Source organism: Pimephales promelas, chromosome 2 (genome assembly GCF_988280905.1).
Source record: "Pimephales promelas chromosome 2, fPimPro1.hap1.1, whole genome shotgun sequence".
NCBI lineage: Eukaryota > Metazoa > Chordata > Actinopteri > Cypriniformes > Leuciscidae > Pimephales > Pimephales promelas.
The window spans coordinates 39,850,490-39,865,418 of NC_142770.1; the positions used below are offsets into that span (position 1 = coordinate 39,850,490).

Consider the following 14,929-nt stretch of genomic DNA (forward strand, 5'->3'; position numbering starts at 1 on the left):
CTTATTTGATGCCGCTAGCCCAACAAAGGCAGCTCCCGATCTGGCACCTCTGACCACCCACCTCAGTTTTGTAGTCAGCAATCTTGAGGTGTTTTTGGACAGTAGTCTGAAGCTCGATAAACAGATCGACTCTGTGATCAGGACAAGCTTCTTCCAGCTCCATCGATTGGCCAAAGTTAAACCGTTCCTTAGCCATAGTGACCTTGAGAAAACAATCCACACTTTTATTAGTTCACGCTTGGATTACTGCAATGCCCTCTACATCGGGTTAAACCAGGCCTCTCTGTACCGTCTACAGTTTGTCCAGAATGCAGCGGCAAGGTTTCTTACCAACACCCATAAACATGACCACATCACTCCTGTCCTGCTCTCTCTCCACTGGCTTCCAGTCCAGTTCAGAATTCAGTTTAAGATCTTACTGTTTGTTTTTTGCTCTATCCATGGCCTTGCACCTGCTTATCTGTGTAATACGCTGACCCTTTATAAGCCCAGCAGAGCCCTGCGCTCCTCTGAACAACATCTGCTGGTGGTCCCAGGATCCAGGTACAAAAAGTGGCGTGATCGTGCCTTTGCAGTAGCGGGCCGAAACTATGGAACGCACTGCCTCTGGAACTACGCTCCATCATGGAGCTGCCCCTGTTCAAGGCCAGGTTGAAGCACCATCTTTTTAGATCAGCTTTTGACACTGAATTGACAGCTGATTAGCAAAATGATTTTATAGAAGTGTTTTTTTTTGTATTGTATTGTTTCTGTCCTGTTCTTTTCTTCTGTTTTTTTCCCTGTCCAACGCTTTGATCAACTCATGTTGTTCATGTTGTTTACAACTCATGTTGTAAAGCGCTATATAAATAAAAAATTGATTGATTGATTGACAGACTCGTTCTGTCATCCTTATTGAGTACGCTCCCACTCCCCTTGGATTGGGACTACCTGAGTGACTGCCATATGTTTCACTATCCCCTGGGGCTAGTACATATGTGTATTCCAGGCCTCCTTCAGGCGGCTGGCTTCCGCAGCGTTGCCTTCCCTTTTTCAGGTTAGGGCATGCTTTCCCAGTGTTATCAAATGTCCACTGAATGGGTCTTGCGGAACAGCAGTGTGACTCCCTAGCTAGCTCCCGCAATTCATGAAACTGATTTGGGTAGCTTAGCTGGGCGCTGAAAGTGGCCAGCACCATGGCGTTTGTTAGGGATCCCAATTCGTCAGGGAACTCCCCGACGAAACGTTGGAGTTCCCAGACGAAAGGAAACGTCTCGGCTACGTATGTAACCTGAGTACAGGGAACGGAGACGTGTCGACTCTTCGCCATGTTTCTGTACTTTCGCGGAGGTTTGGACTCTGTTTGGCTTCTCAGCGAAAAGCGGCATGCAATGTTTACTTCCGCCTTATATATCCGGGTTGGTAGGCGGCTCGCGGAATGCAAATTTTGCATCCCAATTTTATTGGCTCGTTTTTAATTCTCTCAAAGGCAGTTGGCTCCCTAGCGTGATCCCAATTCGTCAGGGAACACCCCGATGACACGTCTCCGTTGCCTGTACTCAGGGAACGGATGTTACATACATAACCGAGACGTTTTGTGGCCTTATTTCAGAAACTTATATTCATTTTTTGTTATTTCAATAACCCCGCATAAACAATATTCTCTCAAAAATACAAACATGTACATGTTGCTCATATATTATGGTAACCCTGTTTGTGCTAAATAGAGTATAATTTCACCTGTGCCATTAATATGTTTATAAGCAACTGAAAAAAAGCACAAATGTCAGGGCAGGTCAAAACATCTCAAGGACCACAAAAACACCTTAGACCCCAGAGGGTTAATGAAGGTATAACCAGGCTTGGGTCAAAGACTCATAAATTAACCAGAGCAACCTTCCCACTTGGAAATTTCACCTTGCTTATTGGTCCAGTCAACCCTTTATTATCCTTTATTGGCTTTATTAGTAGTAGTAACCCTTTATTGTCACATTGTCACAAGTACTTGTGAAATTGGCCATCAACCTGTCCATACAAACATATATACGATATGACAAGGGGGTAGACAGGACAGGAAGACAGGGAATTGAGGAAAATACAGCATGGGGAGAGGAGGTCATGAGGACAGCAACATTAGCACAATCAGTACATTCTAAAACATGAACAAAACTTGCAACAGGGGTGGGGAGTGGGGGATGGAGGTAGCCCAGCACAGGCAAGAAGTCATCCAGTCCTGCAGCCATTCTCGACGCTGGTCACAGACCCGCCTGTCAGACTGGGGGGTACAAGCGGCGAAGGCGAGGGATGAGGTGTGGGGCTGGTGATCGCATATCTGTATATATGTTTAAGAGTTTGTGTATGTGCAGGCCTGGAGAGTCGCTATGTCTGGCATCATAATCTAGGTGCCTCAGTCCGCAGGATTGTCATAGCGATACACAGCAATTTGCCATGGAGAAAATATTGATCAGGTCCCAGACAGAGACAGCAATCACCAGGTGTCTGGGGAGTCGGGGAAAGAACGCAAGAGCGGCCCATTGCAGTGCTCTTCCAGGGGAGTTGTTGTTCCAACAGTGGCCTTGGCCAAGGCCAGTGCTGGTTGAGGGCGGCCAAAAACAGATAAGATTGGGATTGTTTGGTCTTCGGGCGACTAGCCGCATTCAATTTACACGGCTATTCTCATGGTCCACTTTGGTCTACGAGACGATCCATTTGCCTTTGCAAAGATGTGAGCTTCACCATGATGTTATCCATATTCTGGTTCATAGACACAGTCTCAGTGCTGAGAGCTCTGCCCACCACTTAAATCATGACGGGCAGCCTTGTGAGGCTTTGGACAGCTGTCACCGTCTTTTTAATAGAGAGCCTAAGTCCCTCCCCTTCCGGTCGACCTCCATGGGACCTTACTTCGGAAAAAATATTATATGGTAGTCAATGGCGAGAGACAACAAATATTTTGATCTCATTTGTTTCTTGAATTGTGCCCTGAATTACACATATGATGTTTGTCAATTTAAAAGATACATTTTAAAGTCAAGAAAGTCACAGTTTGATGTAAAACTGTTGAGGTATAATACTGTGAAAATACATAATTACAAAGACTACAAACCCCAAAGGCACACATTTTCTCTCAGTGAATGAAGCTTACTTTACTGAAACTAATGTCTGTCATTGTTTCTATAGTCTTCCGTTATAATCGTAACGCTAAGCCATCATGCACACACACACGAGCAGTCGCTTCCCTGGAGATGTAGTTCATCAAGTGATTTTCACATAAAACTAAATGTTACTCTTCTGTTTTATGACAAACTGTGGCTTTCTTGACTTTCATAATTATCTTTTAAATTGACAAACATCATGTAATTCGGGGCACAGTTCAGACTGAATAAAAAGATAAGTTTCTCTCGCCATTGACTAACATACATATTTTTTCCGAAATAAGGTCTCATGAGCCGGAAGCGAAGGGGAGGGGCTTAGACTCTCTATTCCTCGATAAACCAGGGCAATGCCTAATCCAATCAGCAGAAGACCTGTTATCATGGCTTCGAATAGGTAGATATCTTCAACGTCCTCCACGGAAAGAGCCGTCAGACACTCGAGCCGCCACCTCTTCCAAGTCCATCGTGTAGCCAGCTGCAAACATTCCGGCGGGACAGTCAGGTTCTCCCAAACCCAAGCTTCTCGTCGAGAAGATGGTGTCAATTGCGTTGAGAGACCATTTGATCAAATCCATAGTTTCTTAGTTGGAGAGCAGTGCTGAGAGAGTCTGTCAAAGTACAAGACAGTAGACTAGACGTGACGAGAGAAGCAAAGCAGGGGAGGTAAGGGGAGGGAGAGGGAGAGAAAATTCAACCGCCTTCGTTGAGAGCCAAAGAAGAATTTTCATCCAGCCACAACACTGTTTCTGGTGATACTGGGAACCCCCTCCCCTTCCATGGGGGCCCAACCAGATATGGTCTCATGGAGGAGAGAGAAAACTCTCTAACAAATAACCAAGGACAAAATCAGGAGTTTGGAACCAGGACTCCAACCAACAATGACTCCAATCACCCACTCTTCTGACTTCCTCACTTCTCCTGGGTGCTCGGCGTGGCCTCAACAGTACCCAGGGACCCAGGCATTGACCAAGCCTGCCATGTGCTCAAGGAGAAAGATAACTTTCAAACAACTTCCACTTGCCACTGCCAGAAACCTCAACGACTTCTATTTTTCACAACTGCAAGAATTGTTGCCAGTAAATGGAAGTATTCAATTCAATGAAATTGGAAAATGAAATACAGTAGGTTCTTTTCATAGTTAGATGGATCTTTTCCATCGTTACATTATTCCGTCTCTCACTCCTTATTCCTTCACATGTATTAATGTATGTCGGTTTAGTTTATTCATGTTTATGATTTAGTAAATAAAACTTGTGCACTTTATAATTCATTACATTTATATAGCGCTTTTCTCTGCACTCAAAGCGCTTTACATAGAGAGGGTAATCTCCTCAAACACCACCAGTGTGCAGCATCCACTTGGATGATGCGACGGCAGCCAGAGTGCGCCAGAACGATCACCACACACCAGCTTACTGGTGGAGAGGAGACAGTGATGAAGCCAATTGGTATATATATATATATATGGGGATGATTAGGAGGCCATGATGGACAGAGGCCGCTGGGCAAATTTGGCCAGGATGCCGGGGTTACACCCCTACTCTTTCGAAAGACATCCTGGGATTTTTAATGACCACAGAGAGTCAGGATCTCGGTTTAATGTCTCATCCGAAGGATGTTTATGTATTTGGTTCTGATTCACTGCTTGCTAACAAAGTCTATATTACGATATTGATCTTGCTACATGCTCAAAGCTCTGTACATGGTAAGAAATATTATTCTTCTGTGGCCATGGAAGATACCCTTTTCTTCTAATGAATTAATAATCAAAAGAGTTTGATGGACGAACTGATTAATTGTTTGTGATATTATTAAAACTGCCGTCGGCAATATTTTTTTGAGCATATTCAGTGAAATCAACACTATAATCTGACAGAACAACAAAAATAAAGTGGTTTTAGAAAAAAACCCAGCTTCTAACTCCATCTGGAGCGTGTTATTTGTTTTGCAAAAATCCAGCGCTCCCGGATCATCGGGCGCAATCAGCGCAGGGGGGTGTGAGATCTGGCTGTCAATCACTGATCCCCTCGCGCACGTTACAATCACATGCACACGCCTGAAGTTCACGCAGTAAGGAAGAGTGATGGCGGAACACTAACAAACCAAGTAAGCTCATTTAGAGTATAAATGACGTTAGCAATTGCAATATATTGATAGATTAGCCAGGGCAGCATACCTCCAAATAATCCATGGTGTTGATGGATGCTGACGAGACGGTCGCGTTCACAGATAACCCGGTGCACACGCATCGAGTGCGAACTCTGAGGGAGGGTTTTTGTTGATAGTGGGGGAGGGGCATGAGAATTGTAAACATTTAAAATTTTGCCTAATCCACTCAATCACCCAGACTTGCCGACCGCAGCTTTAAGCCATGTCAAGTTAATCCAATTAACTGACCCAAATATTCATAACTAATAATAAGTTGTTATTGATTATTAATATTTCCTAGAGCTAAGTTCCTTACATAGATCTTCTTTATTTCACCAGATCACAAAATACTAAGGTGAAAATGTTTGTACAAATATAAGGTTAATGTGTTCTAGTTTAAACAGTTGAAGTGATTTTAAGCATTTTGATTCTTGTATGTGAATGTGACTGACCTCAATCTCTCCAGTTTACAGTGAGAATCCTTCAGTACGGCACATAAGTGCTTCACTCCTGTGTTTCCTAGATTATTCCTGCTCAGGTCCAGCTCTCTCAGGTGTGACGGGTTTGATTTCAGAGCTGAAGTCACATCAGAACAACCTTCATCTGTCATATCACAGCAGCTTAACCTACATTAGCAGGGAGAGAGAGAGAATGAAGAAAATAAGAGACTCTTTATTCTGTAAAGTCACATCATCTTCATCAGCAAATAAAACAGACAGAGGAAGAGAGATCTCCATCTTTATTTAATCAGATCACAAAATACTAAGATGAAAATATTTGTACAAATATAATGTTAACGTGTTCTAGTTTAAACAGTTGAAGTGATTTTAAGCATTTTGATTCTTGTATGTGAATGTGACTGACCTCAATCTCTCCAGTTTACAGTGTGAATCCTTCAGTACGGCACATAAGTGCTTCACTCCAGAGTCTCCTAGTTTATTCCCGCTCAGGGTCAGCTCTCTCAGGTGTGATGGGTTTGATTTCAGAGCTGAAGTCAGGATGAGACTCTGTTTCTCTGTAATACTGCAATAACTCAGACTGAAGACAGAGAAATAACAAAAGTTCAAATCTATGATGATCATCTTATTGAAGAGCTACAGCAGCATTTAGTTTCCAATAGTCTGTTTTAAAACCCAGTCACACTAGTTCTGTGCGCTGGAAGACACTGTTTCTTCTCTTTCATCTTTAACTATTTATTTAGATGTCTCTCTTCTTTATTCTCAGTTGTAAAGGCAGTTCCTTTTCAAGGGAACTCGCGTTGCGTCATTTGACGCTAAGGGAATGCAACGCGTGATGATGTCTTGAAGCACATGTAAAATCAGTCCAATGGCATGACGAGACATCAGAGCGGGTGACGTCATGAACCAGGAAACTATATAAGCTGGATCAGACCCAGCCGTGACAGCTTCTGTGTTTTCACAAGCGCTCTATGTGAGACTGTCTCTGTTATTTGGTGTTATCTGTTTCATTATATAATCTACTATGTAGAGCAAACAGTAGTTTAAGATGTGTGTGCACCCCTGCCCACGTTATTTAAGGGGTGGGGACACTCATATTCTTTGTGTTGCTTGTTTGGGTGAGGAGCAAGCACAGTCAGCACTCAAGGGCGCTGGCTGTGAGCACTGCCAAGTGCTTCTTTTGAGGACACTCCGATCCCGCCTGCCGTTCTTTAGCGAGGAGGCCCAGGGCTTCAGATCTGGGGTTCGCAAATGGATCTGTTCAGCGGGGTTAGAGACGGGCCCCGCCCTATATCTGCCCTCACCTGACAGATCCAGTGCTTTGTATCAGGGTTCGGAAGCACGCGCTGCGGTTTCTTCCGCCCCGATGCAAGCACCAACACTACAATTATCCAGTTCTGAGGAATTGGATGTTGTTAGTGTTGATACACACAAGTCTGAGGATTCGCCACCTCAGTCTTGTGCATATGAGGAGCTGGTGGAGGTTGTCACGAGAGCGGTCGAGAGATTGATTGGCCGTCAGATAAGCAGGAAGTTCGTTCAAAAAGCAAACTCGACGAACGATTCCTGCCTTCTCGTGCACAACCTCAACGCCGAGGGCTTCCGTTTTTCCCCGATCTTCACACTAAGGTGTCTAGAAAAGGACCTGGGGCCTCATGTATCAACACTGCATACGTACAAAAACATGGCGTACACCAGTTTTCACATTCACGGCCAGATGTACTAACAGTGAAATTAGCGTAAGAATGTGTGTTCCTCCAAGTAAACTTCATGTGTGGCGTACGTACATTTGCCTTGATTTTTGTCCGTTGGCGACTCCTAGAGGCAATAAAGTGAAGTGGCAAACATTACACTACGAATTGTTCTATCGCACCACCAGCTGTCAGATGTTGCTTAATAATATGTCAAATAATGTATCAATTACAAATTATGTCACACAAGTCTTATTAAAATATTCTATGCCATTAAGTAAGAACATAAAGCATGTGCAAACCCGTCTAGCAATGGCAGCGTTTGCTTAACTAGGAATAACAAATAAACTTCATTAATTCGGTCAGTAAAGGTAAAAAAAAGAAAGTAATATTTTTATTCAGCAAGAACACATTGAATTTGTTTAAAAGTGCCAGTAAATGCATTTATAATGTTACAAAAGATTATAAGATTTCTATATGTGTTTGATTTAAGTTTTTATTCATTAAAGAATCCTGAAAATACTATATCACGGTCTCCATGAAAATATGAAGCAGAAGCACAGCTGTTTTCATCACTGATAATAATCATAAATGTTTCTTGATCATCAAATCATCATATGAGAGTAATTTCTGAAGGATCATGTGACACTGAAGACGATTAATGATGCTGAAAATTCAGCTTTGATAACAGGAATAAATTACTCTTTCACATATATTCACATAGAAGACATTTTCAGTGAAATTTTGTTTCTTGCATTTTTCTTTAGCCATTTTCTTGCAGGTTTCTTTTGCCAAATTGGACTATTACCATATTTAAATTAATTTAATTGAGGTTGGAGACTGGGTGGGGCATTGTGCTCGTGCATGTGCGCTCAAATTTACGTTAATTGGGATGTACAAACAGAATATGTGTAGGATCCTTCGTACGCAGACATTAATACATCTGTTTTTTTTGTGCGTACGCACATTTACAGCTTTGATCGTACGCAATGTTTTTTTTTTATGAATTCAACGCAAGTCTTTGTACACGAGGCCCCTGATGTCCGAGGGCTCAGGCCATCGAGGGCTCAGGCTGATTTCACACTGGACAGGCACTTCTCGCTATGGGGGCGTTGGTATAGACGTTCCCTTAGCGTCAAATGATGCAACGCGAGTTCCCTTGAAAGGGAACGCCTTGGTTACGACTGTAACCAATGTCTCATTCCCTCTTCAGGGAACCAAGGTTACAGTCATAACCGAGGCGATTTCTGTGTGTACACAATCAGTACATTGTATCAGATGTTGGTTAAATCATTACTAACTAGATAAAAAAAAACATTTAAAAATGTGAGCAATAGGGAAACCCAGAAAGTGCACTGCTATAACCAATGAAACATAAGCCCTGCTGTCTTCAAATAAATAAACTTCAGTCACACTGTAATTACTGTACAGCAGCGGCGTTTCTAGGATTTTCATTTTAATTACAGTAAACTGTGAGTCACATTACATTGTCAGTTCAAAATGGCAAAATTAGACAATTAGTTTGCCTGATTATTTTTGTCTTCGTTTAACATTTATGACCTAAAAAAGCTGTCAAATATGAAATGTTTAGTTCAGCTAGGTACATATTATCTCGCACTTGACCGTAAACTGAAGCGTTGAGTCGCTCTGCTAAAATTCGTGCTGAGCGGCGTCTGTGAACATAAAGCTCGCTTACTTTGATTTGATCATCTCAAATATTTGGTCATCTCAAATATTCTGACATTGACGAGCAGTAACAGACTAATGAGGCTCAGATATGAACAAACACACACACACACACACTGTCCTCTGTTTCTGACATGCTCGATGCTGCTGCGGACTGAAGATGAAGAACGCGCTGAATATGATTATAAAAAGCGAATACGAATTTGTATAGCCTACACATAATCACACATTTTTAGGGGGGCTAAGCAGAAGTTTAAGGCTGAAGCCCCCTAAAAAGGGCCTAGTGACACCTATGCTGTACAGTATAATGATACTAACTGTAGTTTCTGCAGCTTGAATTGTGGGTTCATCAGTAGATCACTGAGGTTTTTTACTACTGAGTCTCCTAGATTATTCCAGCTCAGGTCCAGCTCTCTCAGGTGTGACGGGTTTGATTTCAGAGCTGAAGTCACATCAGAACAACCTTCATCTGTCATATCACAGCAACTTAAACTACATTAGCAGAGAGAGAGAGAGAGAGAGAGAGAGAGAGAGAGAATGAATGAAGAAAATAAGAGACTCTTTATTCTGTAAAATCACATCATCTTCATCAGCAATTAAAACAGACAGAGGAAGAGAGATCTTCATCTTTATTTCACCAGATCACAAAATACTAAGGTGAAAATGTTTGAACAAATATAATGTTAATGTGTTTTAGTTTAAACAGTTGAAGTGATTTTAAGCATGACTGACCTCAATCTCTTCAGTTTACAGTGTGAATCCTTCAGTGCGGCACATAAGTGCTTCACTCCTGAGTTTCCTAGATCATTCACGCTCAGGTCCAGCTCTCTCAGGTGTGATGGGTTTGATTTCAGAGCTGAAGTCAGGGTGAGACTCTGTTTCTCTGTAATACTGCAATAACTCAGACTGAAGACAGAGAAATAACAATAGTTCACATCTATGATGATCATATTATTGAAGAGCTACAGTAGAATTTAGTTTCAAATAGTCTGTTTTAAAACCCAGTCACACTAGTTCTGTGCGCTGGAAGACACTGTTTCTTCTCTTTCATTTCTATTTGTCATCTTTCTTCTTTATTCTCTGTTGAAAAGGCAGATTTCTGCATGTACACAATCAAAACATTTTATCAGATGCTGGGAATTGAACAATTCTACACTCTAAAAAGTTTTATATAATTTTCTTTGGTGTAAAATGTTTACACTCAAAAATATTGATTACATTTTAAAGCAGTAAAACCAATTACAATACACTGTATAAACTGAGTAAATGTAAGTAAAAATTTAATTAAGTACATGAGAAACTGCATCTGGTACATTAACAAATAAAATTGAGTAGAAATAATTGTTTAAAAACATTTAAAAAAAACAACAACAATATTAGTATATAACAACAATATAACAATAGTTGCATAGGGCCCCACAAATTACTCAAGGCTCCGCCTCCCCCTCTTGTCAAAGCGTGTCAATCAAAGTTTACAACATCGATGAGATAATTAAGCGGAACTATCCTTCTGGGGCCTGTTTCAATAAGGAGGTTCAACCAACCAACCAACAAACTTGAACTCTGAGTTGACTTACCCTGAGATGGGAAACTCTGAGTTTTCGGTTACAGAACTGCTGAAATGAGTTGGTTCAATCAACTCTGAGTTGACTTACTCTGAGTTAAGCGCATGCACCACAACTATAAAAAGCCATTATCAATGGAGCGCAGATATTATGAGTCACCATGGGAACAGCGCCAGACAAAAAGAGGTGTTGGGTGTAATTAATAACCAAGTAATCTAAATATCGGAATTTAATTAAAGGGATTACTCTAAATTCTTCGGTAATTTAAAATAAAATATGATGCAATTACATTAAATAGGCTACTGCATAAACTATAGACCAATTCAGTATAAAACAATAGTGCATTTAACATACATTTTTAAAAGGTATAGTTTTTATGTAACCTTCTCCCTCTACACACTTTGATCAATTCAAGAATAATTCATGCAATTGTATATTGTTAATTTGATGTATATTGTCAATTGTCTCTCCTCCTTGTATTGTTCAAGTGGTTGAGGTTGATATAAGATTTAGCAATTAGTAATATGTAGACAATAATTTCTAGAGATAGTATTTATTACATTAATTTAACTACACCGTTGAAGATGTCATTTGCAGTTAATAATTCATAACTATTTTAGAGTAACTTACTGTTATAATATCAGAGGTGAAACTGGAAGAATGTTATTCAACCTAAATTAGGCTTCTATTACTTTGATAAATTTTTACTTAAGTAAAAGTAAAAATACCAGTCTAAAAATCTACTCATGTAAAAATTTGTTAATTTAAAACATGAGTAAAAGTTGCTGAGTAACTTGTTTAACAGCAGTTGTGGGGTGGGGGACTCCCCCATGTAGGGTTGTAATGTATGAGAATTTCACAGTATGAGAACCATCTCAGAAAATATCACGGTTTATGGTATTAAACAATTATTAAATATATAAACTGCATTATTAAATTATGGTTATTATTATCATCATCAGTTAAAATGACAGTTAAATAAATTAGACATTTGTTCAATCAAACATATCTAATCAACTAACTTCAATAATTGATTATGAATAAGATTAACATCTTATTTTTATCATTAATAACTTATTAAATTATGTTTGAAAAATAATTGAGTTCTATTAAATGTTTTTTTATTCCAATTTTTTTTAATGTTTTAATAGAAATATATTATCAAAAACAGCGCAGTCTCATCCCAAAAAGTCATATAACTGACGTTTTGGGACGTCTTTTGACCATACGTCAATATTCGCCTTTTTAGGGCCCCCTTAAACGTTGGTAGATGAGGTTATGGGATCCTAACTCTACCCCAGACCTAAACCTAACCCTAAAGCTAACCCGTCACCTAACTGACGTTAAAGGTAAAGCGTCAGTTGTATGACGGCCCGGGATGGCCATCTACCGACGTTTAAGGGGGCCCTAAAAAGGCGGATATTGACGTATGGTCAAAAAACGTCCAAAGACGTCAGTTATATGACTTTTTGGGATGAGAATGTGTTGTCAAAAACGGTGGTAATCAAATAAAAGTTTAGCAAACGTTTTAATCCTTTTATTTTTTGGCAAAGTGCTGCAAAACAGATTTAGTCAATTAAACCATGGACAAACCATATATATATATATATATATATATATATATATATTCCTTAAAGAATTTTGGTCTTTTGTGACACTGTCTTTACATGTGAAATAATAATTTTCTTATTTATTTTACTTTATTATCTTTTTTTTTCTTTAAAACATTTAACCACTGTAATATTCTGGCCTTGCAAGCAGTATTGATACATTGTATTGTCATGTACTGGATGAAAAGAATAAAAACTTCAATTACAAAAAAAAAAAAAAGAATGTGTCAATACATTTTTGTAACGAAGGGTCAGAGGCGTGCAAATCCATATGCAGTGTCTTTATTAAGAGTAGTCAAACAGGCAAGAGTCAACAATCAGCATCAAACATAGAACAGGCAGTCCAAGAACATAAACGATACCAGGCAGGGGTCAGGACAGGCGGCAATGATCGTGATCCAGAGGAAACAGGCAAGGGTCAGGGCAGGCAGCAAACAGAGAATCAAATCCAATAACAGTCAAGGGTCAATACACAGGGAATCTAGAATAATCGGTAGAGAAACGCTCAGAAATGTCGCCGGGGCAAAACAAGACTTCGCACTGATGAAGAGTCAGCGGGCTGTTTATATAGAACGGGGAATGAGGTTCACCTGTGCCGGTAATCAGTGCTAGGTACGGGGCTTATGGGAAATGGAGTTTAATACTCAGGAGACGGAGCTCTGGGTTGAGCGGAGAGAGCCACAGAGGTGCGATTCATGACAGAGCCCCCCTCCTGCGAGCGGCTCCTGAAGCGAGGATGCGTGCGACGCCGAGGTCTTCCACGGGGTCTCGGAGCAGGTCTGGTGGGGTGTTGCTGATGGAACTCGGAGATCAGAGTAGGATCAAGTATATCATGGGACTTTACCCAAGATCTCTCCTCAGGACCATACCCCTCCCAGTCGATGAGATACTGTAATTCCCTGCCTCGGCGTCTTGAGTCGAGAATCTCCTTCACACGGTATGCCTCCTCGCCCTCGATGATGATGGGAGGGGAGCTCGTCTCCGCGACCTCGTCCTGGTCCCTCTCTACACTCGGAGCTCTGGCGGGTTTGAGTAATGAGACATGGAAAGTGGGAGATATGTGGTAAGTAGATGGTAGAGCAAGACGGTATGACACAGGGGTAATTTGTCTAAGAATTTTGAATGGACCCACGTACCTAGGACTCAGCTTCTTGCAGGGAAGATGGAGGCGTAGGTCCCTGGATGAAAGCCAGACCCACTGTCCTGGTTGATAGTTGGGCCCCTCTCTCCGATGACGGTCTGCTTGCTCTCTGAAACGTCGAACTGCATGTTGTAGATGCACATGAGCATTGTTCCAAGTCTCTTCACTTCTCTGTAGCCAAGCGTCAATGGCTGGAAGGTCCGTGGGCTCCCCTGACCAGGGAAATAGAGGCGGTTGATAACCCAGTATACATTGGAAAGGAGTAAGACCTGTAGAAGGCTTGCGTAAGGAGTTCTGAGCGTATTCGGCCCATATCAGAAAATGACTCCAATCCTGCTGGTTCTGGTTACAGTATGTCCGTAGGAAACGTGTGAGTTCTTGGTTAAGCCTCTCTACCTGCCCATTGGCCTGTGGGTGATATCCGGAAGTCAAACTGACATTAATGTTCAATCGTTCACATAGAGCATGCCATACCCGAGAAGTGAACTGAGGACCCCTGTCCGACACGATATCCTCGGGTAATCCGTACATCCGGAACACTTGTTGCACCAAAGCTTCGGCTGTCTGTAGGGCTGTGGGAAGTTTGGCCAACGGAATGAACCTGCAAGCCTTCGAGAACCGGTCAACCACTGTGAGAATGGTGGTGAAATTCTGGGATGGGGGAAGATCAGTGATGAAATCAATGGCAATATGGGACCATGGTCGTTGTGGTACTGGAAGTGGTTGGAGTAATCCGGCCGGTTTATGATGGGATGATTTGGAAATGTTACAGGCAGTGCATTGATGTACAAAGGAGATTACGTCTGTTTGAAGCGTCGACCACCAAAACCGGTTGGCTACCAGATGAGTAGTGGCTGTGATCCCAGGATGACCTGCGCTGGGAGTATTATGCACCCATTCCAATACTCGGGTGCGAAGACGGGTAGGTACATAGGTGCGCTCTGGTGGACACTCTGGTGGTGATGGTTCCTCGTGTTGTGCAGCCGAAATCTCCGTCATAATGTCCCACTGGATAGGCACCACGATGAGAGTTGGAGGAAGAATGGGTTCTGATGTGTGAGGACTGATTGAGCTGTCAAACTGCCGTGAGAGAGAGTCAGCCTTGCCGTTCTTGGAACCTGGACGGTAGGTTACTTTGAAATTAAATCGACTAAAGAAGAGGGACCACCTGGCCTGTCTGGGGTTCAGTCTCTTGGCGGTCTTGATGTACTCAAGGTTACGGTGATCAGTCAGAACAGTGAAAGGCAAATGAGCTCCCTCCAACCAGTGACGCCACTCCTCTAATGCTGCTTTCATAGCCAGTAGTTCCCGGTCACCTACGTCATAATTTCTCTCTGCAGCATTAAGCTTACGTGAGTAGAAAGCACAAGGAAAAAGTTTTGCTGGATTCCCCTGCCGCTGTGACAGTATAGCCCCAATGCCTGTATCGGATGCATCTACCTCCACGATAAATTCCCGCTCAGGGTCTGGATGGTGCAAAATGGGAGCTGTGGTGA

General features: G+C 41.8%; 1 protein-coding gene and 1 long non-coding RNA gene across 2 annotated transcripts in view; one reads left to right on the forward strand and one right to left on the reverse strand.

Moving 5' to 3' along the window:
* Window positions 1-14,929, forward strand: part of LOC148997375 (uncharacterized) — a 497,974-nt gene that overhangs the window by 279,991 nt on the left and 203,054 nt on the right. The gene's annotated exons all lie outside the window — the stretch shown is intronic.
* The window catches only part of LOC120493161 (NACHT, LRR and PYD domains-containing protein 3-like), a 109,578-nt gene that overhangs the window by 45,561 nt on the left and 49,088 nt on the right, over window positions 1-14,929 (reverse strand). Inside the window, 4 exon segments of the mRNA XM_089134479.1 lie at window positions 5,735-5,908; window positions 6,147-6,320; window positions 9,436-9,684; window positions 9,850-10,023. Coding sequence (XP_088990605.1) covers window positions 5,735-5,908; window positions 6,147-6,320; window positions 9,436-9,684; window positions 9,850-10,023 — 771 coding nt within the window.